The sequence below is a fragment of the Tetrahymena thermophila genome, assembly GCF_000189635.1.
Source record: "Tetrahymena thermophila SB210 genomic scaffold scf_8254711, whole genome shotgun sequence".
NCBI classification, from domain to species: Eukaryota; Ciliophora; class Oligohymenophorea; order Hymenostomatida; family Tetrahymenidae; genus Tetrahymena; species Tetrahymena thermophila.
Genome location: NW_002476476.1, coordinates 105,205 through 128,752, shown reverse-complemented (window position 1 = coordinate 128,752; position 23,548 = coordinate 105,205). Strand labels below are relative to the sequence as shown.

Here is a 23,548-nt window from a genome sequence, read left to right as displayed (position 1 = left end):
CAGTGATGCTCTTTTTTATTTCCTATTTATATTTTGTTTGTTATCAAAATATATTAATAACCTGAATTATACTGTAATATTAAATGTAATATTATTTTAATGATATAAAAATTTTTATGTTTTATATATCGTAGTTGTTTAAATTTTAAATATTTTTTTTTTAAACATTAAAAATGATAGTATTTTTAATTTTTAGAATTTGTAACCCTAAAATGACTAATTTCAAAATTAATCAATATAAAGATTCTATATTATATCAGATTTTTGAATTTTTATTTTTTTGAATTAAATAAAAATATTTTTTAATTTATTTATAAGATTATTGATATAATTATCAAATTTATTTTGAAAATTACTTTATTAAAAAATGGAAGATTATTTTAAATAATTATATTTTTTTTAATTTGTGTTTTTTAAATAAATTTTAAGACTTTTATCTAATTATATTTTTTAAATTTTCTTTTTTAAAAAAATAAAGTAATGAGTTACATACAATAAAACGATTATTATTTTAGATTAATTTACTTAAGAAATTTATTTTTTTAAATAATAAAATTAATAAATATTAACATATTTTCATGCAAAATTAGGTTAAAATGTAAAAAAAAGTTTACTTAGTTTATGTTCTCAAAGTCATTTTATTCCATCTCCAACTCTTACTATATTATTAAATATATGATTAAAATAGAAATATTAAAAATTGATAATAAATTTTACACAAACCTTTTTGCTATTTTCCTCCTATAAGCAAATAAATTTATATTTAGTAGTTATTATAATTTTATTTGTTCTTTTTATCGAAATTAATTTAAAATAAAAGTTATTTAATTTATTGATATACTTACTTACTTACTTCTTATTAATTAATTAAATTACCATAAATTGCTTTTGAATATTTTTGAAAAAAAAAATATATGATATAATAGAAAAATTATTATAACAATTTAGTAGAAGTAAATATTTATTTTCTTATTAATATTGTTTAAATTTATTTTTATTAATAAAAAAAGTTTTTAAACTCTTCACTTTAATCTCATTAGATTCTCCATGTTGCTCTGAAGTATATTTAATCTAATTTATTAATTTTATTATTGTTTTTTAATTTTGATTTTCAATTTATTTACAATTATTTTTATAGTAGAAATTATCATCAATCAACAATATTCAATTTTTATTTTTGCAAATATTTTTTAATGATTTTTACTTAATTTTCACTCAAATTTTATTTTGATTATCATTTATTTTTTTATTTTTTGTCTTTATTTTTTCTTTCTAACTAGCTAATTAATTAGTTCTATATTTTTTCGTCTATATTTATAGTTGAAAAATTAATTGGATTTATTTTGTTTAGTTTTTTATATACTTTATTTTTTTGTTTGCTAATTTAACTCGTTTTTTATTTTCTTATTATTTCATATTATAAATAAATTTTTAATTAATTTTACAGATTAATATAATGTAGAATTTATTAATATGGTTAAGATGTATTTATTTTTAAGTGTTATAATTCTATTAATTATTAACGAAACGAATATTAATACAATTTAATAAAAAAAGGTAAGATTGATTTTTTTATTTTGAGATTCAAAAAGTAGAGATAGAGAAATTTAAAAGTTATTATACAAAGCTAGCTAAAAATACATTGTTTGTTATACATGAGAGAAGCAAATAACTACTTTCATATAATTATTAGTTTTTTATCTTTAATGATTTTCAATAAAACTTTGAAATTTTGTAGGCTAATTATGGATAGAATTTAGCGTTAGCTTTAAGAATATTTAAGAACTATTTTTTTTAATCTTTATTTTATGTAAATTTTAGATTGAGTATGACATCAAAAACAATTCTTGTTAATCTTTCATGAATAACTTTGTTCTACTTTGATAAATTCTGAAAATTTTTAATATCATTTTATTTATTATTATTTATTACTTAACACAAATTCTTAAAGCTTTTCTAAATGTAATCTTAACCTTCCTTTAATTAATTATTTTTATCTTTATCATTCAACCTTTCTTTGATTTATCTTCCTGTTTCTGGCTATGATAATAATGTTGCTGCTATCTAAGATTGAATAATTGAGAGCAAAAGAAAATCGTTTTCATTTAACTCATCTTCTAACTACTTTAATTCTTCTAAAGAAAAATCTCTTTATAACTCAATTAGATCATACGCATACTCTAATTTTTAAATTAAATTTTTTTCCTTTTTGTACTTTTCAATTTGCTTAATTCCTAATGGTTTTTTATTTTAGATATATTAATAAACACCAAACAGTGATAAAATTATAATGGTTGCAGAAATAAAAATAGTATATTCTGCTTCATCCTCACAATAAATTCTCCCATATTCTTGGTATGATCTATCTTATTCTTATTAATTTTTTTAACTTTAAGAAAAATAATACTAATTCTTAAATATAAATTAGGGTCTCAAATACGATGCATAATCTTAGGTTTAATTTAATTAAATAACTTTTAACCCCTAGCCTTGCTATTTCTTAACATAATAAAAGGCAAAATTTAACTTATTCTTACTAGAGTGTAGCAGTTTGATCATATTTGTATTTGATTTTGCTTAAAATATTTAATTTTACTATTTATAAAATTTTAATATAAATAATTTAATTTCATACATATCTCATATCTGCCAGTCGTCTGGTATTTCTATCAAAAACTTTCATCTACTTAATTAAATGTAAAATTAATATAGAAAAATAGAAATAGGTTTCGAGAAACACTTGTCTTTTAAAATTCAAAATATTTAATCTTTTCTTTATTCTTTTATTAGATAATTTTAGTATTTCAATTTTTATAAAATAAAATAGAAAAATTTAATGTAATAGATAATCTTTAAGTAATATTTCTCTGTAGCAGCAAATAGAGATAAAGGAGTAAAATCCTATAAAAATACAATGTATGTTGTGGATTTTTTGTATATACATTTGAATAATTATTAAATAAAATACCTTCGCTTTTACAAGTGATGTGTGTGACTGACCTTATTTTTATCATTTAATAAGTTTTACAATATTGATTTGAAATCAAGAACAGGGGGGAAATCTAATATAAACACAGAATGATTAATAAATAAATAGCATTATTTTTTAAATATCAAAGCAGACAGGTCCAACTTTCTTTTTTGACCGCATTATATATATTTCATACTTGATGAATACAAAATAGCTAAAAAATATAGAAAAGATGGAGTGTTTTTAATTACGAAAGATAGAGCTTTCTAGAAAACTCTTTTATTTATTTTTCTATTTTAATAAAGACAGATCTTTCTAAAAAACCTTTTTTATTTTAGTCTATTTTAATTTATTAATTATGCAGATTAATCAGATTTTTGATAGAAATACCATACAACAAATCTGATTTTAAATTATATAACTACTTAATAAATTTTTAATAAGGAAAGCTTAAAAATCTTATAATAGAATATTTTAGTCAAAATAAAATCTAAAAATGATTAATTATTTTAGTAAAAAAATTAAAACTTACTTTTCATTGAATGATTTAAATAATAGAGAGCTTAGGGTTGAAATAAAGTTATTCCATTTATATAATTTAACCAAAGAAACCAATTAATTATTGAAGCCCTAATTTTTATTATATTATTTTCTTTTGATTGTTTATGATTGCTTGATTATTGCACTCAGCTTTTTAATATATTTTTATTTAATTTCAATATTGCAGAATTAGTATTTTTTTTGTTAAATTTAAGAAAAAGGATTATTAATATAAATCATAGCATGGTAATTCTCAAATTGATATGAAGGAAGTTGAATAATAAGCTATTCTTACAATTAAATGTTTCATTTCATTAGCTAGAATCGCAAAATGTCTCAATTCAAAAAAATCAGAAGGATCTAAACATATTGAAAAGTATGTATAAAAAGTGAAAAGATTAAATTTAAAAATTAGAGTATTTTTATTATCTAATTGAGCTATAGAAAATATTTTCTTTTGAAGAATTAAAATACTTAGAGGGTTAATTAAATGAAAATAATTTTCACATGTACTCAATTATTTAATCTTAGATATCATCAAATTTACTATCATAGTTAGAAATAGGAAGATAAATCAAAGTATGTTTGTTTGAATAATTAAAATGAAGATTAATGAAATGAAGGCTAATATTACTTTTAGAAAGCTTTAAGAATTTGTGTTAAATAATGAATATAATTAATAAAGTGATATTTATAATTTTTCAGAATGAATGAACCAAAGTAAAACAAAGTTACTCATGAAATAATTAACAAGGACTACTTTAGATATCTTAATAAATCTAAAACGTAAATCGAATTAAGACTAAAAAAAGAGTTTTTAAATATTCCTAAAGATAGCACTAAATTTTATCTAGAACTTGCCTAAAAAATTAAAAATTTTTATTGAAAATGATTTAAGATAAAAAATAAACACATTTTAAAATATATTTTTAGTTTTGTATTATAAATTCTTAAGTAGTTCTATTTCTACTTATTGAATCTCAAAACAAAAAAATAAATCTTATCTTTTAATGTAAATTTGTTTGATTATTATTTATTTAGTTAATAATTCATAAATCAAAAATACATCTTAAACAAATAAAGAAATTGAAAATTATTTTATAAAATAATCATTTAAAGGTATCTTTTTAGATTTAAATCAGATAAAATATATTTTTAATATTTATTTTTCATTTAAAGGAGATAAGATTAAAATCCTTTAATAAGCATGAATTGAAAATTTTTTTATGTTTTCTAATTTTCTAGACAAGATAATGGAATAATTAAATTACAGGCTAAAAAATCAATAGGATAGTGAACCAGCTTAAATTTTTGTTCAATGCAGTTTATATTTTAAAAATAGGTCTACTTAATCATAAAATAAATTAGAAAAATTTTAAATCAAAAAATATAAAAAACCATAAACAATTTAAAAGTGATGAGATTTTTTAAGATTATTTGCATTATTGCTGTATTAGCTTTAATAGCTTTGCCTTATGCTTAAGCTGAAAATTTTAGATCTGAATAAGATAAATAGGATCGTAAAAAAGATTGTATCGCTTCTTAAACACGTATCGAGGTACACGATTGTAAATATTGCTGCTCAGCTGAATGTATTATTCCTTAGCATCATTTAGGAGAACCTTACTGTGCTTGAGAATTTTATACATTTATTAATTTATAAAAACATTGTGTGTTTGTAATCAAAATAACAAATCTTTGTTTGAATTTCTGTGTTAATTTATTTGATATTTGAGTTAAATTTGAGAGTTTCTAAGAAAATTATTTTTTGAGATAAGATTCATTGATGTATTACTCAAAGTAGGATATATATTTTAGTTAAAATCATTGAATTTTTATCTTAATCATAAGTCTTTTTTAACCTAGTCTTTTTTCAAATAAAATATATTTTTTTAAATATTTTAAATAGATAAAATTTTTTTTTGGACTACAAAGAAATAAATGAATAATAATTTTATACAAACCTTTAAAAATTAACAAAATAATACTTAATATTATGAAACTCAATAATTGCACTTTAAAAACTGTTTATTTTAAAAAGAATATTAAATGTTATTTTTTAGTTTTATCACAGCTTATTTTCTATAAAAGTAAAAATGGAGTTAAATAAAAACATCAGATTTATGCATTAGATTATTCAATTTTGCTAAAGAGAACTATTTAGATCTTTGTTAAAAATGATTTTCTATCCATTTATATTTATTTTAGATAAAAAATAGTTTATTTTTATATCTAATCTTTATATTTTAGCTAAATTTTTATCCATTATCTAAATCTTTGTAGAGTGAAGCGCTGCGCTATGGATATTTTAATTGAATTATATAGAAGCTATTATTATTTATTTGTAAAAACTCTTTAAAATATTTGCATTTAAGCGAAATTTTTTTGTACTTAACTTAATGGAACTATCAATTACACATAGTTAAGAGCATTAATTTATATTGATATAATTTCTACTTTACTATTATTAATGTTATATATGAATGTTTTAAAAGCATAAACAAAATATATTGGTAAAGATATCATCCTCAATTAAATATGTGTTTACTTTGTTTTTGTTAGGTTTAATTACAAAGACTAAAGATTTAATTTTATGTGAATAATATAAAAACTGTATTTATTTTGATTCTTTCTTTTAATTTCTTTATTACTTTTATAATTATGTGTTAATAATTAGCTAGTTAATTAGAGAGTGAAAAAGTATTTGAAAATATCTAATTTACTTAAATAATATTATAAGGCATTTCACTCACTTGTTGACTCGAAATAATATTTATTAATCCAATACAAAGCATTTAATTATTTATTTTGAATTTAATATTGTAATAAAGAAAATTTTATAGATATTTTGCATATAAATTAGATACTAACTCAAAAGAATATATAAATAAATATGGTGTTTAGAAAAATAATTTCAATAGCCTTGATTGTAAGTGCCTATATCATAGCGGATGAGTTCAGCAAGTATGTTTAAACAGATATTTTACCTTAATATCCTCTCTTTTAGAATTTGTCTAAGGAATACGTTTGGATTATTGACATAGCTTGCGTAAATGCATTCATTTATATTTCTTCGATACTCATGAACAATATCAGTTTTATTGATATTTATTGGACTCTATTTGTGCTATGGAGATTTAATAGAGTTGCTTTTTATGTATTTAAAACTAAGTATGTATTTGGCATGTTAGTTGTTGTTTTGGTTAACATTTGGGCTGTTAGATTGGCTTCTTTATGGTCAACTTAGTTCAAAGGATTTCCACACATCGATTTTAGATATAAAGATTTTGAGAACCAAGTAAAGAAGAAAATAATTTGGTGGCCAGTAGCTTTAATAGTGTTTTTTGGAATTCCAGCTATTTTCTGTTTTTTAGGAATGATTCCATTGTTGTACATGTTTGATGATAAAACTATTATTAGAACCGAACCTAGTCTCATTTAATTGCTTGGTCTTTTAGTGATTTTTTTAGCTATTTTTATAGAATACTTAAGTGATTGGTAATTGCATTGTTTCTTGAAAAGATAACCCAAAAATTCTACAGCTGTAATCGACGAAGGTCTTTGGAGATATTCAAGACACCCAAACTACTTTGGAGAAATATCTTTTTGGTGGGGCATTTATTTAATTGGTTATGAGTATATCTTAAAACATTAAGCCAAACTTTTAATACCTTATTACCCAATCGGAGCCATCCTCATAACTTTAATGTTCACCTTTGGAAGTGCAAAACTGATGGACGATCACATGTCTTAATCTAAGTTAAAAGGAGAAAACTTCTTAAAATATAAATAAAAAGTTATATCCAATGTAATTCCATTCTTTAGGTTGCCCTGATCACTAAAATAAATCAATTTAAACTAAATAGTTTAGATTGCTAAACTGGCATTTAATAGTTTTTAAATAATTATTTTTTAAAATATAATAAAAAGAATTTATTTTATACAATTTATAATATTTTGTAAACAATTAAATTTATAAAAATAATAGCATTAAATACAAAATAGTTGATATATAACTTGAATATATAAATACTTTATTAATTAATTGATTTAAAAACATGCATCATTTTCATCAAAAGTGTATAAAATCATCTTTAATTTAATAATTAATAGAGGAATCGCTTATTTTTATAATATAATTTATGCTTATTTTAAAAAGATTTTTATTGTTTTAGTATATAAATTATATTGTTTAAATCTTATTAAAAATATTGTTTGAAATGTTTTTTTATTTATTTTACAATGAAAAGAAATTAAATGAGCAAAATGAATTTAAACTTAGTAGAATTTAATGCCAAATTACTTGCTATTTATACATGAAATATTCAATGCTTATTAATAAAATAAGAAATGAATAAAAAGATATCATTCAAAACAAAATGGACAAAAATCATGATTTATCTAAAAGCAAAGTTATGTATGTATGGATAAGGAATAAAAATGGTTTTGCATACAAGCAAGCAAGCAAACAAACAAATTGATTGAATTTTCATAGAGGAAATGAATTATTATATGAATTAAATGATAATTTAGTATTGGAAGAATCTACTTTGATTATTAATTATCAAGCAGTTTGTAAAAAATTAAATCAAAAGAAAGATTCAGAAAGAAACTTTTTAAAGGGAAGAAAGAAAAGAAGAAAAAGGGATTTAGATAAATAAATAAAATAAATTAGGAAAGGAATGACAGGATTTTCAAGAGAAAAGTATAGAAAGTTAGCAAGGGGATTCTTTGGTCGTAATAAGAATTGTTTGCGTACTATGGCCCCTCGTGTTGATAAGGCTTTGAGATATTCATTCAGAGATAGAAGAGCTAGAAGAAGAATCTATCGTAAAGAATGGATTCAAACTATTAATGCAGCCGTAAGAGAACACAATACTCCTTACAATAGATTTATTTGGGCTTTAAATTAATCCAATATTATCCTTGATAGAAAGATACTTTCTAATCTTGCAATTAATGAACCATTCTCCTTCAAGGCTGTTTTGGATGAAGTCAGAATTCAAGCTTAATTATAATCCAAGCCTCATCCCCGTATTATTAATCCTATTGAAGCTTATGCCAAAAAATTGATTATTGATGGAGCTCTCAAGCCAGTCCAAACTCAAGTTGAAGAACCTTTGCCCTATTTATTCGGAAAGAGATAAAATGTCGAAGAAATTAAGAAAAAATATTAAGCTCAAGTACACAATTGAAACTGAAAACTCTTAAATATCATTCATAATTATTATTATTAATATTGGTCGGTCTACTTATTTCTTTGTAGTAAGAGCTTTTCATTCAATTAAAACAGACAGATTAACAATCTCAAATAAACAAACATACATACATACAAACAAACAAATAAATAAATTACAATTCTTATGCAGAGACTTCTTTTTTAAATTAAATGCAAAAAACATGAGCTAAATATAAGGGAAATAATTAATATATGAAATAATTTCAGTACATTTTAAATGAAAGCCAAAGAAATATATAGATTTAATACAGTTGCCAGCATCAAAAATTTAACATTTATATCATTTATTTGCATATCAATCTATTAAGCAGATATGCAAGTAGGAACAGAAGTAATTCCAGGCTATTTAATGAAATGAATTCAAGAAATATATTAAAATATTTATAAATTCTATTCACTCAACTATATTTAAAATTATTAGATGTTAAATGCTAATTTAAATTCTATATTTATTATCAAATTACTATTTAAATTTATATTATTAATTTCCTTTATACAAACTAGTTCCTGTTTTATTTTAATGCATCTATCTATCTATCAAAAAGATTTTTTTTAATCTATTCAATTTTAGCAATAATTCTATTTTTTTTTAATTATTAATTTAACATGCCATTTAAAAATATTTTTTCAAAATATCTTATAATATTTTTAAATATAGCTAAAAACCTAATTAAAATCTAGTGGTATGGCAACCAACCTCTAGCTAGATATTTTTAGGCTAGGTTTTTAAATAAAAAATATTCTTTTTAAATAATTTTATAGTAGCAATAAAAAATAATTAATTTTTAATTTTATAATAAAGATTTAATTATTATCCCTTTAAACATAAAATTGTTTATTTTAAAAAAATAAACTTAATATTTCTAAATACTATCATAATAATATTATTAGAAATTCTGATCATAATTATACACTCTGGAAAACTAATTTCTTGAGCTTAAGAAATTTACTTTTTAATGTTGATTTTGATTCTTCACTAATTTAGTTATCACTATTTAAATATTTAATTTATTTTTAATCTTCTTAAAAGAATTTAGAAAATAAAAAATGTAAATTAAAATAGCATAAAATAAAGTGAGTAAATTAGTTTGATATATTATTTATTGCATATTTGAATTAATTTAAATAAAAATAAATTAGATATTTTTACCAAGCTACTATCCTAAAGTATAAGAGGTTATTATAGTTTCCCAAAATAGTAATTAAATTAAATAAAATCTCTTCATCAATATTTGTGCAGCTATAAAATTTAAATTGAATTTTAAATTATAAAAAAATAAATTTAAAAATTAAAAATTGAGCAAAAACAATTTGTCTTTTTATAATATTTAATACATAAATTTCAGAAAAAAAGTAAACTAACTTTTTTACATTAAAGAAAGTGTCAAACTAAAGAGATTATTGCATTTTATCAATGCTGAGCATAATTCTTGTACACTCTATGAGCTCAATAAACTTTTCCTTACAATATAATTTACATCAGTATTTTAAATAATATTGAAAAGTTATTATCTGCAAAAGAAAATTTATTATGTTTTAAAACTAAAAAATTCAAGAAAAAATAACCTAGTTAATTTATCATATAACAATGAATAAGATAAAGTATGTCTAAAAATATATTACCTGAAACTAAGTATCAATTTTTCAAGATTAGTACAACTTGACAAAGATTATGCTAAACATATAACACCCAATGGTCCTATCTAGTTATCACTATTTTGAAAAAGTATATTTATTTTACATGAGTAAATTTAAAATTAAAAATTAAATATTTAAATAAAAAGTTTTATCTAAATTATAAATTAAATTTTATTAAAAAAGTTTAAAAAAAGTTTTCCATAATCATTTTATAATTTAAGAAATAGTTAAAAAAGCAATAATTTCTTACTCTAAATTTAATACTAAAGTAGAGAGTAAACTACTGCTAACAAATCCACAACCTAAGCCTGATATACCTTCATCTCCAATTTAATTTTAACTATTCAAAAAAATATTTTTTTACTTATTTTTTGATATTGAAGAATAGAATAAAAGAATTGAAATTAATAAACTTAAAATAAACAAATTCAAAATAAAAAACAAAGTAAATATAAAATAGTAAATTAATTGAATGCTTGTATTCAATTAATCTCTCATAGAAAGAATAAGAATTTATAAATAACTTTTTACCCTAAACAAAGTGTTAAATTTGAAAGATTAATTAATTTTGATAGAGTTTAGCCTATCTTCGATGCTCCATAATGATCAATTTCATTCATTCTTTAATTTATATCATATTAGCATTTGAGTTAAAAAATGATAAAACTTTTAAAGTAGATATAAATGAATAAATTATTATTTTACTCAACTCCTAGAACCAATTTTTTAAGGCTAATACAGTTTACTAAAGGTGAACATAAGTCAATTAAACCCTGTGAACCAATTTAATTTTGACTTTTTGTTATTTATTAAATTTATTTTTCTTCATAAAAAACACCCAAAAAAATATTTTTATTTATAAAAGAAAAATTAAAGAATCATTTTTACTAGAGTAAAACAGTTAAATTTTGGATATTTATGAACTTTGATAATTCTAAACCTATAACTGCTGCACCCTATGCACCAAGACCATTATGACTTTAAATTTATATTAAATTAATTTTTATTTAACGAAATAAATAAAAAATAAGAAAAAAATAATACAAAGTAATTTTTTGCTAAAAATCTAAAATAAAAAAGAAAATTCAAAATAAGTTAATAAAATAACAATAATCAAATTAAGTAAAGATTTAATAAAAAAACTTAAATTTTTGTTATAAATTTCAATTTTAGCTCAATAAAAAAATAAATAAATTTATACCCAAGATCAAGTTGTAAATCTAAGAGATTAGAGCAATCTGTAAGAGGAGAAACTAAGTTAAATACTCCTTATGGACCAATTTTATTATTTCTTTTATTTTTTAGTTAATTTAATAAACTCTTGTTTTGAAATATCAAAAAATTTATAAATATTTTGACTGAGAAAAAAACTAACTCATAAAGTTATATTTTTAGTTTATTTTTTCCATTTCTTTTTTAATAAGAAAATAGTTATTTTTACACAAGCCCTAGTATCAAATTTGATATTTTTGTGCAATTTGCCAAAGCAAAGCATATCCCTTAGACATCATCGTCAACCAATTAATTTTCACTAATATTTAATGTTAAAAAAACTCAATAATTTGTATGAAATATACTTTAGATTCTTATATATTAAAACTCAATTTAATTTTCATTCATTTTTTAAAAGTTAAAAACTAATCACTCAAAATATTTTGAGAAAATTTATTATTCAGTGAGTTAATTAACTAATTAATATATGATAAGTCATGAATAGTATAAATATATATTAAAAATAAGTAAAAAAAAAAATATATAATCAGAAAATTTATTACTAAATTAAAATATGTTGTTATTTATTATGATATATTTTTATTAAAATAAGTGAGTAGGTTTTTTCTAATTAAAAACAATAATAAAAGCGTTACAATAGGTCAAGGTTTAAAATTTAGAGATTTTTGCAGTTTATCAAAGCAGAGCCTAATTATGATATACCTTTAGAACCTATTCGATTGTACCTTTTAATGAATGAAAGTTAAGTTGTGAATTTTTATTAGATATGATTGATTTAAAATGAAAATTTATGCTTAAAAAGTGTAAATTAAATTTTTCAAAATTAAGAAAAAGTAAAAAGTTAAAAAAGAAAGTAAGTAAGTAAGTTTGTTAATAAATAGTTTTTAATAAATGAGTCTCTCAAATAAAGTAAAAAAATATTTATTACGCAAGGTTGAGATTCAAATTTTAGAGATTAGAACACTTTGACAGAGCAGAAAATAAATCTGATAAATCCTTTTCATCTAATTATTTTGAGCTTTTAGTATTTTTTAAGAATTTGTTGGTTTTACTTAAAACTGGAAATAAATTTTATATTGAAAAGTAAATTGAAAAATTATGAAAAAGAAAACGAAGATGATGATTCAAAATCATTTTCAATTTCAAATAATTTGAAAATTATTTGTTGAAAAAAAGATTTGCATTTTTTATTTTTTTACTGAAATATTATATTAATATCTTCAAAAGTGTTATATTCTAGTTCAGTATTTAAAAACTTTTTTTATATTAAAAAATAAATTTAAGTTATAGGTAAGATTAAATAATTAATTACATCTTCTAGATTTTCAATTTAATATTTCTACTGTATCATTATTTTTAAGTTTTTTATAATTTCTTAAAATTTTTTGTTTAATTGATAATTCTTTTCAGATTATTTTTAAATAAATAAAGAAATTTTGAATTAAAAAAAAATAAAAAATAATAAAATATACTTTTAGTTTTATCATTATTTATCTATAATACTTAACAAAGTTGTAAATAGATAATTTGATAATATTTCTAATTGCATTGAAATAAATATTTAATATATTTGCAAATATTTTTGATAAAATAGAATTTGCAAAATTTAAAAAAGGTTTTGAAATAAATTTATAAATATTTTGATAACACAGAAACTATTTTTCGTTTAATATTTCAAAATATATCATAAATTTTTTTTTGTATATTTTCTTAAATTTAATATCTTTAAATCATTGCTAATAAATAATGATGATAATTTTTTAATATTGAAAAGTGTTATATTAGAAAATTTTCTAAATTTAAAGATTAAAATATCCTAAAAGGTTTTTAAAATATATGATTTGGATTTATATGATATTAAATAGAATAATTTATATAGAAAGATAAAATACTAAAATACTAAAGTTCGAATAAATTTCATTTATTTTTATGATTAATGATTCTATGATTCTTGAATTTTTTATCAAGATAGTTAATGATTATTTGTTGCTAAGAACAAAAATAATTCATTTATTTTTCTTTGAGATGCTTCAATATTGGATTGCTTATCCTGCAAGCTCCAAAGAAGTAATTTTGATTGTTTAGGTCCATTCTTGAATGTAAACAATAGCTTTACCAGTTTTCAAATTATTTTTTTCAGCGTAAATGAATGAAATCTTGAAGTTAACGCCAGAGACAACTTATGATTCGACGTGAGAAACTGATACAATTGTGATAGCTTATTTGAGAAGAGTATTAACGAGCTTGCTATAAGCAGAACTGAACATAGAAGTTCCATTCTATAATTCACTGACGTTGAAGTTATAAGATGACCATCCGCCATTTTAGTTTTAATTATCTTGAACAGACAATTAAAGTGGGTTGGTAAAGGATAATTCAGAAACTTCAACAAAGTTTTCCCAAGATCTGACATAAGCAAGACAATTTCCAATGCTCATTTATCCATTTTTGTTTAAGAATTAGAATTAAATTTTGAATTTTTACCCAGCAACTACTTAAGATTAAATACTGACAAACTTGACGAAAGTCATATTTTTCATCATTAATTCATTGGAAATTTTATTCATAGCCATAGTGAGAGGATTATTTGGATCTGATTCAAAATTTGAAGGAATAATTAAGTTTGACCATCCACCATTTTGCATGTCCTTGTTTGAAGCTAAGGGAGTTGTTTCTAATTCAACTTCATGGATTTCGCAAGTTTCTCCTGAGAAAGAAACATAAGCTAAGCAATAGCCAGTCTTGGTAGAATCAATTTGAGTATAAGTAAATCTAATCTTGAAGTTCTAGCCATTAACAACTTAAGAAGTAACAGAGGTGAATTAGATGTCAGAAATACCTTTTTCTTGTAATTCAGCAGAGAGTTTTTTGAAAATTTTAGTAAGAGGGTTTGAATTATCGGACTAGAAACCGTTACTGAACTTGTAATTATACCATCCGCCAGTCATAGCAGTGTCATCCATAAGAGCAACAGTGAATGCTATTATTGCAACGAAAACAATAGCTTTGTTCATTTATTTTATTTTATTGATTAGATATTTTATTATTTATTTATTTGTTTGTTTTATTTAATTATTTATTTATTATTTTTATTGGATATTAAATCAATTATTTGAATGCAAAAAATCACTGGGCAAAACAAATTTGTAGAGCTTTTTAATTGATTTTTGCCGAAGCAACCAACTATTGTTTACTAATTAATAATAATTCAATCATCAAAATCATATAAAAATAATACTTTAATTTATTAGCACATAAAGTAAGTACCTGTGGTAATCTAATAAAACAAACATCAATCTCATTTTTTAATAGAGATTATGATCATTTATTTAATTTTATAATGATAAAATGTATTGGCATATATTATATGAAATATTATATAATAAAAAGAAGATAAATTGATTATACTCCAAACTATAAATTTAACCAAAATATTATTACATCTCAAAAAATAAATTCAATCTTGTTTGTTTTCATTTGTAAAAATTTTCTGATTCAGTCAGTAGAACTAATTACACCAAGATGCTTTTAATTACATCAACAAGGATAAATTTACATTAAATAGGTTTAAATTATAAATTTGAATTCATCGAAGACAATAAAATAGAGTGTTGCAGTCAAAATTAATCAAAATTGAATAAATTTGCGTAATATCAAAATAATAACTCTTAGATCTAACTTTTCAATATTTGTTAATATAACAATGTAAATTATAATATTATCAAACAACATGACAAAGTAATTAATTTTATCTCTAATAGACAATACTGGTATAATTATAACAACCAAGTTTCAAAGATAATTTATACCTTTTATAAATAACATTCAACACAAATAAAATAAATTAATCGCTCATCTAATTTTTTAGAAGCAATAAATCCATTTAAAGCACATAGATTTACTAGACAAAACATAATATTGTGACGAAATTTCAAACAAAACAATTTGAATTTTCGCATCTTGTTATTTAAACCATAAATTAAAAAATAAACAATTGTTAGAACATCTTTTATTTTTGCAAAATGTTATTATATGAATTAGCATAGAAGTTTTTGAATTTTTATCTTGCATTTAATAAAGTTCTAACATAATCTAATATTAATTTAAAATGACATAAGTAGAATTATTGAAATAATAATTTTTAACAATAAGATCTGAGTGATTCATTTGAATTTCATAAAATAAATAAATATGTTTAAATATTTAAATAAATTAATTTTTTTATATTATTTTCTTCTATTTGTTAAGTTTCATGTGTCAAATTAACTTTACTTACTGCGTTTATTAAAATAATGCGAATTAATTGTAAATCAGCTAGTACTAAGATTTAATTAAAATCAAAGCTTGCATAAAATTAAATAATGATTTGTAACTAAACAAAATTATACACAATTTTCTTTAGTTAAAAACTGCTCTTTATATCATTGATTGCTTATTTTTATTAATTTATTTGCCTGAATTTTTAGTATATTATCAAAAGAAAATATATCTATAATATAAATGATGAACTATTTAGTTATTTGCTTTTGCGCACTAACTAATTAATTTTCTTACTACCTTTTTAAGCTCTATTGGCTAAGTAAAATATAAGCTAATTTCTGAAGAATTGATTTTAAAAATGAAAGATAAATAATATTTTATTATTAATAATAAATTTTGATAATATTTTATTTAAATTTATTTTTTAATTACTAAAAAAGTAAATTATTTATAGTTTAAAATATATTTTTAGCGTTTATATAAATATTTAAAATAGAATAAATAAAATACTGATAAATAATTTATCATTCCTTTTTATAAAAATAATAATTTATTAAATTTATTTCAAATAAATTTTATATTACTAATGAATTTTTTTTATATCTAAATCTTTATTATTTTCTTTTTATTAGATTTCTTATATTTTACAAAAATTAATCAATTTTTTTTAATTCAAAAATGTTTTTTTACTCGAAAATGGTTCTTAATTTTTGAGTATCTAAATTATATATAAATAAATTGATGTGTATTATATTAAGTTTTGATTAATAAAAAGATGGTTAGAAATTTATATGTGTTTAATATTTTGTTGTATGAAATTAAATTAATATTTGACCAATTGGTTTACTAGTATATTCAAACAAACAATTACAAAAAAAAATTCATATATGAAAATTTTAAATTATTTTTGATATCACCAAAATTTGTAAAATTTTTGTTGAGTTTAATCAGCATCTAAGACACTAATATTAATATTTGGACGGAAAACATTAGGTTCTATTTCTTCTATACCTTCCATTTTAGTGATAAATGTTAGATTGTAACTCTTATTTTTAATTTCATCAGTTGCTTTCACAGGAGCTTAAGAAGCAAATTATGGCACTTTATCTTTTAAAATTTGATCAGCATTAAAGAAGTGTCTGAACCAGCCTTTAAAAGAAATCTAATCACCAACTCTCATTCCAGAACCTCCATACTTTGGCACACTTGTTTCTTCAAATATACTATTCCAGAACTTAGCAATATCTGGCTAATTAGGGTTTTTCATTTAGCTAATGAAGGTATTAACAATTTTTAATAATTCAGATAAATAATTTGTAAAGTAATTATTTAGTTAATAATTTTATTTCAAAGTAGAAATCTTTGCTGCTAAATGCTCAAAATCTTCAATTCCGCCAACAAAATGAACATTCTATATGCCGCATCCACACACGGTCATACTGTAATCAAAATAATGTTGCATTTAAGACATTAAGCATATATTAGAAGAAGCTTTTTCTATCCAATTAGTAGAAGAGAAATCACTTTTAATTAATTAAGCTATATCTCCTTTAGTGTTTTTGGATATTTCAACACTAAATAACTCCATCGCTGTGTCCCATCTATTATTTTAGCAAGGAAAGTCCTTCCAATCTTAGGATAGCCCATCAAAATAGATAGTTAACTCTTTCTTTCCTTCATGAGATACAAAAAGATGTCTATATTTTTCAGCATCTGTATCAATTTCTTTTGCGAATTTATGGCAGATAGTAAGCCATATATCATTAGCTGAAAACATTACATCGCCATGCAAGATGTAGGCAGCATAAAAAGCATCAAAAAAGCTATTTTTAGATATTTCAAACAATTTACTACCTTATTTCATTAAATTGTTTTTAGTAAAATAAGTTTATTTAGTAAAAAAAGTTTATTCTCTATTTGAAGGAGCATATTTTATTATAGTTTTCGATCTTAAGTCTTTATCCTGCAAAGGGGTTTATTGTACCTTAAGTGTGAAAATTTTTAGGTTTGAAGTTTGATCTGTCTATTATTTTTAATCCATTTCTAAATATCTATATTGAACTATTAATTTTATTGATATAATAAATATTATTAATTTTTGATAGATCTATATTTTTTGATCATAATTTAATTCTATCCAATTAAGAAATAAAAGAATTTTATTTTCCTCAATACTAAATTTCTAAAAGACGCTAGCGTATCTATTAGAATTAAAAATATCTGTCTACAATAAAAATAAATAAACATTTAATAAAGAAAAATACAAATATTAGACCTAATTTATCTTAATAATTCGTATTTATTTGTGCTAATAAATTAATTTTTTCTTCAAAAGTATAAAATAAGATATAAAGTATTATTGCCAATTGCAGATTTTTTTTTTGTAATAGAAAGATTAACATAATATTAAATAAACTTAAATATTAGTATTTAATATACTGTAAATGCTCATTAATTAACGCATTCCCTAAGTATCTTTTTTGCCCAAAAAAAGTGCCTTTTTTTTAATTAAAAAATGTTTTTTTACTCGAAAATGGTTCTTAATTTTTGAGTATCTATATTATAATGAAAATTTTATTTTATTTTTGATATCACAAATATTTTTAACCTATTAGTTTTGCAAAAATATTATCTTAGACGCTAATATTAATATTTGGACGGAAAACATTAGGTTCTATTTCTTCTATACCTTCCATTTTAGTGATAAATGTTAGATTGTAACTCTCATTTTTAATTTCATCAGTTGCTTTCACAGGAGCTTAAGAAGCAAATTATAGCACTTCATCTTTTAAAATTTCATAGGCATTAAAGAAGTGTTTGAACCAGCCTTAAAAAGAAATCTATTCACCTTATCTTATTCCAGAAAGTTCATACTTTGGCACTCTTGTTTCTTCAAATATACTATTCCAGAACTTAACAATATCTGGCTAATTAGGGTTTTTCATTTAGCTAATGAAGGTATTAACAATTTTTAATACATTAGATAAGTAATTTGTAAAATCTTTATTTAGTTAATAATTTTATTTCAAAGTAGAAATCTTTGCTGCTAAATGCTCAAAATCTTCAATTCCGCCAAGATAATGAACATTCTATATGCCGCATCCACACATCCTCATTTTGTAATCAAAATAATGTTGCATTTAAGACATTAAGCATATATTAGAAGTTGATCATAATTTAATTCTATCCAATTAGGAAATAAAAGAATTTTATTTTCCTCAATACTAAATTTCTAAATGACGCTAGCGTATCTAATGAATTAAAAATATCTGTGTACAATAAAAATAAATAAACATTTAATCAAGAAAAATACAAACATTAGACCTAATTTATCTTAATTATTCGTATTTATTAGTCATAATAGATTAATTTTGTCTTCAAAAGTATAAAATAAGATATAAAGTATTATTGCTAATTGCAGATTTTTTTTTGTAATAGAGAGATTAACATAATTATAAATAAACTTAAATATTAGTATTTAATATATATTTATGTATTTTGTATGAAATTTATCATAATTTAAATAAATTTTAAAATTTAACTTTTTTTTAAATTAAAAGTATTTTTTTTTCTTCTCAAAAATGGCTCTTAATTTTTGAGTATCTACATAATATATAAATAAATTGATGTGTATTATATTAAATTTTGATAATAAAATGATGGTTAGAAAAATATATGTGTTTAACATTTTGTTTTATGAAATTAAATTAATATTTGAATAATTGGTTTACTATTTAATTATATAGTATATTCAAACAAACAATTACAAGAAAAAATTCATATATGAAAATTTTAAATTATTTTTGATATCACCAAAATTATTAAGTTTTTTGTTTAGTTTAATCAGCATCTAAGACACTAATATTAATATTTGGACGGAAAACATTAGGTTCTATTTCTTCTATACCTTCCATTTTAGTGATAAATGTTAGATTGTAACTCTTATTTTTAATTTGATCAGATGCTTTCACAGGAGCTTAAGAAGCAAATTATGGCACTTCATCTTTTAAAATTTGATCAGCATTAAAGAAGTGTCTGAACCAGCCTCTAAAAGATATCTATTCACCTTATCTTATTCCAGAAAGTCCATACTTTGGCACACTTGTTTCTTCAAATATACTATTCCAGAACTTAGCAATATCTGGCTAATTAGGGTTTTGCATTTAGCTAATGAAGGTATTAACAATTTTTAATACATTAGATAAGTAATTTGTAAAGTAATTATTTAGTTAATAATTTTATTTCAAAGTAGAAATCTTTGCTGCTAAATGCTCAAAATCTTCAATTCCGCCAACAAAATGAACATTCTATATGCCGCATCCACACATCATCATTTTGTAATCAAAATAATTTTGCATTTAAGACATTAAGCATATATTAGAAGAAGCTTTTTCTATCCAATTAGTAGAAGAGAAATCATTTTTAATTAATTAAGCTATGTCTCCTTTAGTGTTTTTGGATATTTCAACACTAAATAACTCCATCGCTTTGTCCCATCTATTATTTTAGCAAGGAAAGTCCTTCCAATCTTAGGATAGCCCATTAAGATAGATAGTTAACTCTTTCTTTCCTTCATGAGATACAAAAAGATGTCTATATTTTTCAGCATCTTTATTGATTTCTGCTGCGAATTTATGACAAATAGTAAGCCATATATCACTAGCTGAAATCATTACATCGCCATGCAAGATGTAGGCAGCATAAAAAGCATCAAAAAAGCTGTTTTTAGATATTTAAAACAATTTACTATCTTACTTCATTAAATTGTTTTAAGTAAAATAAGTTGATGCTGTCCTCGAAGTAGCATATTCTTTTATAGTTATCAATCTTAAGTTTTTATCCTGCAAAGGGGTTTATTGTACCTTAAGAGTGAACATTTTTAGGTTTGAAGTTTAATCTGACTATTATTTTTAATCCATTTCTAAATATCTATATTGAACTATTAATATTATTGAGATAATAAATAATATAAATTTTTGATAGATCTATACTTTTTGATTATAATTTAAATTCTATCCAATCAGGAAATAGTAAAATTTTATTATCTTCATTCAATTCTAAATTTCTTATAGACACTAGCGTATCTATTAGAATTAAAAAGATCTGTTTACAATAAAAATAAAATAAATATTAAATAAAGAAAAATAAAAAGATTAGACCTAATTTATCTTAATTATTAGTATTTATTTGTGCTAATAAATTAATTTTTTCTTCAAAAGTATAAAATAATATAGAAATATTAGTTTTTCCCTAAATAAAATATTTATTTTCGATCATAATTTAAATCCTTTCCAATCAGGAAATAAACATTTTTTATTATCTTCATTCAATTCTAAATTTCTTATCTACGCGTGTCTATTAGAACTAAAAAGATCCCTCTACAATAAATATTAAAAAAAGAAAAATAAAAAGATTAGACCTAATTTATCTTAATTATCAGTATTTATTAGTGCTAATAGATTAATTTTTTCTTCAATAGTATAAAAAAATATTGAAAATAAATATTTTCGATCATAATTTAATTCCTTTCCGACCAGAAAATAAAATATTCATATATCTTCATTCATTTCTAAATTTCTTATATACGCGTATCTATTAGTACTAAAAAGATCCCTCTACAATAAATATTTAATATAGAAAAATAAAAAGATTAGACCTAATTTATCTTAATTATCAGTATTTATTAGTGCTAATAGATTAATTTTTTCTTCAAAAGTATAAAATAGTATAAAAAAAATTTATTTGCGATCATTATTTAAATCCTTTCCAACCAGGAAAAAAAAAATTTTTATTATCTACATTCAATTCTAAATTTCTTATAGACGCTTATCAATTAGAATTAAAAAGATCTATGAAGAATAAAAATAAAATAAATATTTATTTAGAAAAAATAAAAAGATTAGACTTAATTTATCTTTATTATTAGTATTTATAAAAGCTAATATTTTTTCTTAAACTTCTTCAATATTTCAAAAGCAGGAAAAAAGGAAATTTAAATTAAACGTTTTTTATTTTGGAATGAAGTGCAATTTAAAATATTTTACGAATATTAAAAGTGTAGTTTATGATAAAAATTAAAAATCATTTTTTCACTTATTAATATATTAAAAAATGAGAAGAAAAATTTTAAACTCCTCATACATAAAAGTGATTAAATAACATTTAATGTTTTGCTTATTCTAAAAAAAGCTTGAAAGTATTTGAAAATTTTGTTTGGTTCTTTTATAATTATATTAAAGTTAATTTCTATACAATTTATAAATAATGAAAATATTCAAAGTCAGCATAATACTTGAATATTCATAAGTCTCATAATCTTAAAGAGGGAACGTTTGTTTACACTAAAGCCTAAAGCTCTTTAAAAAATATTAATTAATAAATTTTATAAATAAATATTAAAGATATTTAATTTACCTCAAATCTACTCGAAGTGAAATTAAATTTTAAAGATTAGGAAATACTTGCTAGAAGTAATTATTAATAACATTGTGTTATATTCTAGTAGCCCTTTATTTAGATAAAGTTAAATATAAATAAAATTATATTAATTTTACTTAAAATCTAAATATAAGTATTTTAGATTAATCATCTTGTTCAAGCATTGGCCAATACTAGTAGCTTAATCATTAGTGAGAGCTACTGCCCTATTTTATTCATTAAAAATACATTTTCGACAATAATTGATGCAATAAATTACCAAAAAACGACATCTAGATGAACGATTTTCTATAAATTAGAAATTGTCTTAATTATTTAAGTTACTTTATTCCCAGAGTTAAATACAAACCTAAAAATATTTTTATTGGAGATTTATCTTTTAATATCTTAATATAAATTTATTACATAAAATTAAAGCTCAGAGATTCAATTTATGGCATATTTTAAATCATTTTAGATATTTAATTTTCTTCAGTATCTCCCTAAAGAATTTAGTTGTCTCTAAATTTAAATATAGTTCAAGTCAGTGTAAGTTAAATATTAAAATTGTTATACCCAACATTTAGTTTTAATACTTTGAGATTTTAAAGCTTTTCTATAGCCAAGCATATGTTCTGCAATTATGTGTCTTCTATCTTACAGTTTCTTTTATATTGATATACGCTTGTTGATAAATATCCTATGTAAATAATTTATCAATACCTTAAGTTAATGTTAACATCTACTAAATTTTAGCAGCTTGATAGATAATTTATATACTTTTCGAAATTTTATGCCAAATCAAACCTATCTCTGTGAATAAATATAGATAAAAATACATGAATTGTTGAAAAACAAATTGATATTTACATAAATTCAAGCACTATCGATTTAAGATGATTATTTTAAGAAATTTATTTCATTTTATTGTTTATATCATTTGCATTATCCCTATCATACCTATTTTTTAGTTTTATAAAAATGAATTAATATTATTCAAATCCAAACGACTAAGCATCCTAAGCAATGAAAATTCTACTTACCAAAATAAAAATTTAATATTTTCTTCAGTTAAATATTTAGATTGATCAGAGGAATTATCATTTTATCTGAAAAGTGCCTTGATTAGTTACATTTTATTTATAATTTTTATATTTCTTATTATACAAAAATGATAGAATATAATATATTATTTAATAAATTATCAGAAATTAATGAATTTACTAAATATTATAATTAATCTTAATCAT

The 23,548-nt window shown here is 20.8% G+C and overlaps 9 protein-coding genes across 9 annotated transcripts; 3 read left to right on the top strand and 6 right to left on the bottom strand. All coding sequences in view use genetic code 6, as the record gives it.

The window, feature by feature from the left end:
- Window positions 1-2,006: 2,006 nt before the first annotated feature.
- Window positions 2,007-2,348, bottom strand: TTHERM_001034480 (hypothetical protein; the record flags this gene model as incomplete). Its single annotated transcript, XM_012796680.1, has 1 exon — window positions 2,007-2,348. The coding sequence occupies one exon, from the start codon at window positions 2,346-2,348 to the stop codon at window positions 2,007-2,009; it is 342 nt and encodes a 113-aa protein (XP_012652134.1).
- Window positions 2,349-4,928: 2,580 nt separating this feature from the next.
- On the top strand, window positions 4,929-5,147 carry TTHERM_01034480 (hypothetical protein; the record flags this gene model as incomplete). Its single annotated transcript, XM_001012465.2, has 1 exon — window positions 4,929-5,147. One exon carries the CDS (start codon window positions 4,929-4,931, stop codon window positions 5,145-5,147), a length of 219 nt encoding a protein of 72 aa, XP_001012465.2.
- A 1,257-nt stretch (window positions 5,148-6,404) lies between these two features.
- Window positions 6,405-7,520, top strand: TTHERM_01034470 (phospholipid methyltransferase; the record flags this gene model as incomplete). Its single annotated transcript, XM_001012464.3, has 2 exons — window positions 6,405-7,319; window positions 7,500-7,520. The coding sequence occupies 2 exons, from the start codon at window positions 6,405-6,407 to the stop codon at window positions 7,518-7,520; spliced, it is 936 nt and encodes a 311-aa protein (XP_001012464.2).
- A 673-nt stretch (window positions 7,521-8,193) lies between these two features.
- Window positions 8,194-8,706, top strand: TTHERM_01034460 (50S ribosomal protein L20; the record flags this gene model as incomplete). The annotated part of the gene is made up of 1 exon (XM_001012463.3): window positions 8,194-8,706. One exon carries the CDS (start codon window positions 8,194-8,196, stop codon window positions 8,704-8,706), a length of 513 nt encoding a protein of 170 aa, XP_001012463.1.
- Window positions 8,707-9,650: 944 nt separating this feature from the next.
- On the bottom strand, window positions 9,651-12,972 carry TTHERM_01034450 (cyclic nucleotide-binding domain protein; the record flags this gene model as incomplete). Its single annotated transcript, XM_001012462.3, has 14 exons — window positions 9,651-9,741; window positions 9,901-9,990; window positions 10,122-10,211; window positions 10,374-10,463; window positions 10,639-10,728; window positions 10,920-11,009; window positions 11,094-11,183; window positions 11,277-11,366; window positions 11,590-11,679; window positions 11,830-11,919; window positions 12,257-12,346; window positions 12,550-12,639; window positions 12,821-12,876; window positions 12,934-12,972. 14 exons carry the CDS (start codon window positions 12,970-12,972, stop codon window positions 9,651-9,653), a joined length of 1,176 nt encoding a protein of 391 aa, XP_001012462.3.
- A 679-nt stretch (window positions 12,973-13,651) lies between these two features.
- Window positions 13,652-14,635, bottom strand: TTHERM_01034440 (transmembrane protein, putative; the record flags this gene model as incomplete). The annotated part of the gene is made up of 1 exon (XM_001012461.1): window positions 13,652-14,635. One exon carries the CDS (start codon window positions 14,633-14,635, stop codon window positions 13,652-13,654), a length of 984 nt encoding a protein of 327 aa, XP_001012461.1.
- A 2,159-nt stretch (window positions 14,636-16,794) lies between these two features.
- Window positions 16,795-18,991, bottom strand: TTHERM_01034430 (hypothetical protein; the record flags this gene model as incomplete). Its single annotated transcript, XM_001012460.2, has 2 exons — window positions 16,795-17,942; window positions 18,490-18,991. The coding sequence occupies 2 exons, from the start codon at window positions 18,989-18,991 to the stop codon at window positions 16,795-16,797; spliced, it is 1,650 nt and encodes a 549-aa protein (XP_001012460.2).
- A 699-nt stretch (window positions 18,992-19,690) lies between these two features.
- On the bottom strand, window positions 19,691-20,800 carry TTHERM_01034410 (hypothetical protein; the record flags this gene model as incomplete). Its single annotated transcript, XM_001012458.3, has 1 exon — window positions 19,691-20,800. One exon carries the CDS (start codon window positions 20,798-20,800, stop codon window positions 19,691-19,693), a length of 1,110 nt encoding a protein of 369 aa, XP_001012458.1.
- Window positions 20,801-22,161: 1,361 nt separating this feature from the next.
- TTHERM_001034409 (hypothetical protein) lies at window positions 22,162-23,433 on the bottom strand (the record flags this gene model as incomplete). Its single annotated transcript, XM_012796679.1, has 9 exons — window positions 22,162-22,237; window positions 22,296-22,388; window positions 22,436-22,525; window positions 22,579-22,668; window positions 22,725-22,820; window positions 22,875-22,964; window positions 23,022-23,111; window positions 23,169-23,258; window positions 23,342-23,433. The coding sequence occupies 9 exons, from the start codon at window positions 23,431-23,433 to the stop codon at window positions 22,162-22,164; spliced, it is 807 nt and encodes a 268-aa protein (XP_012652133.1).
- Window positions 23,434-23,548: the final 115 nt, after the last annotated feature.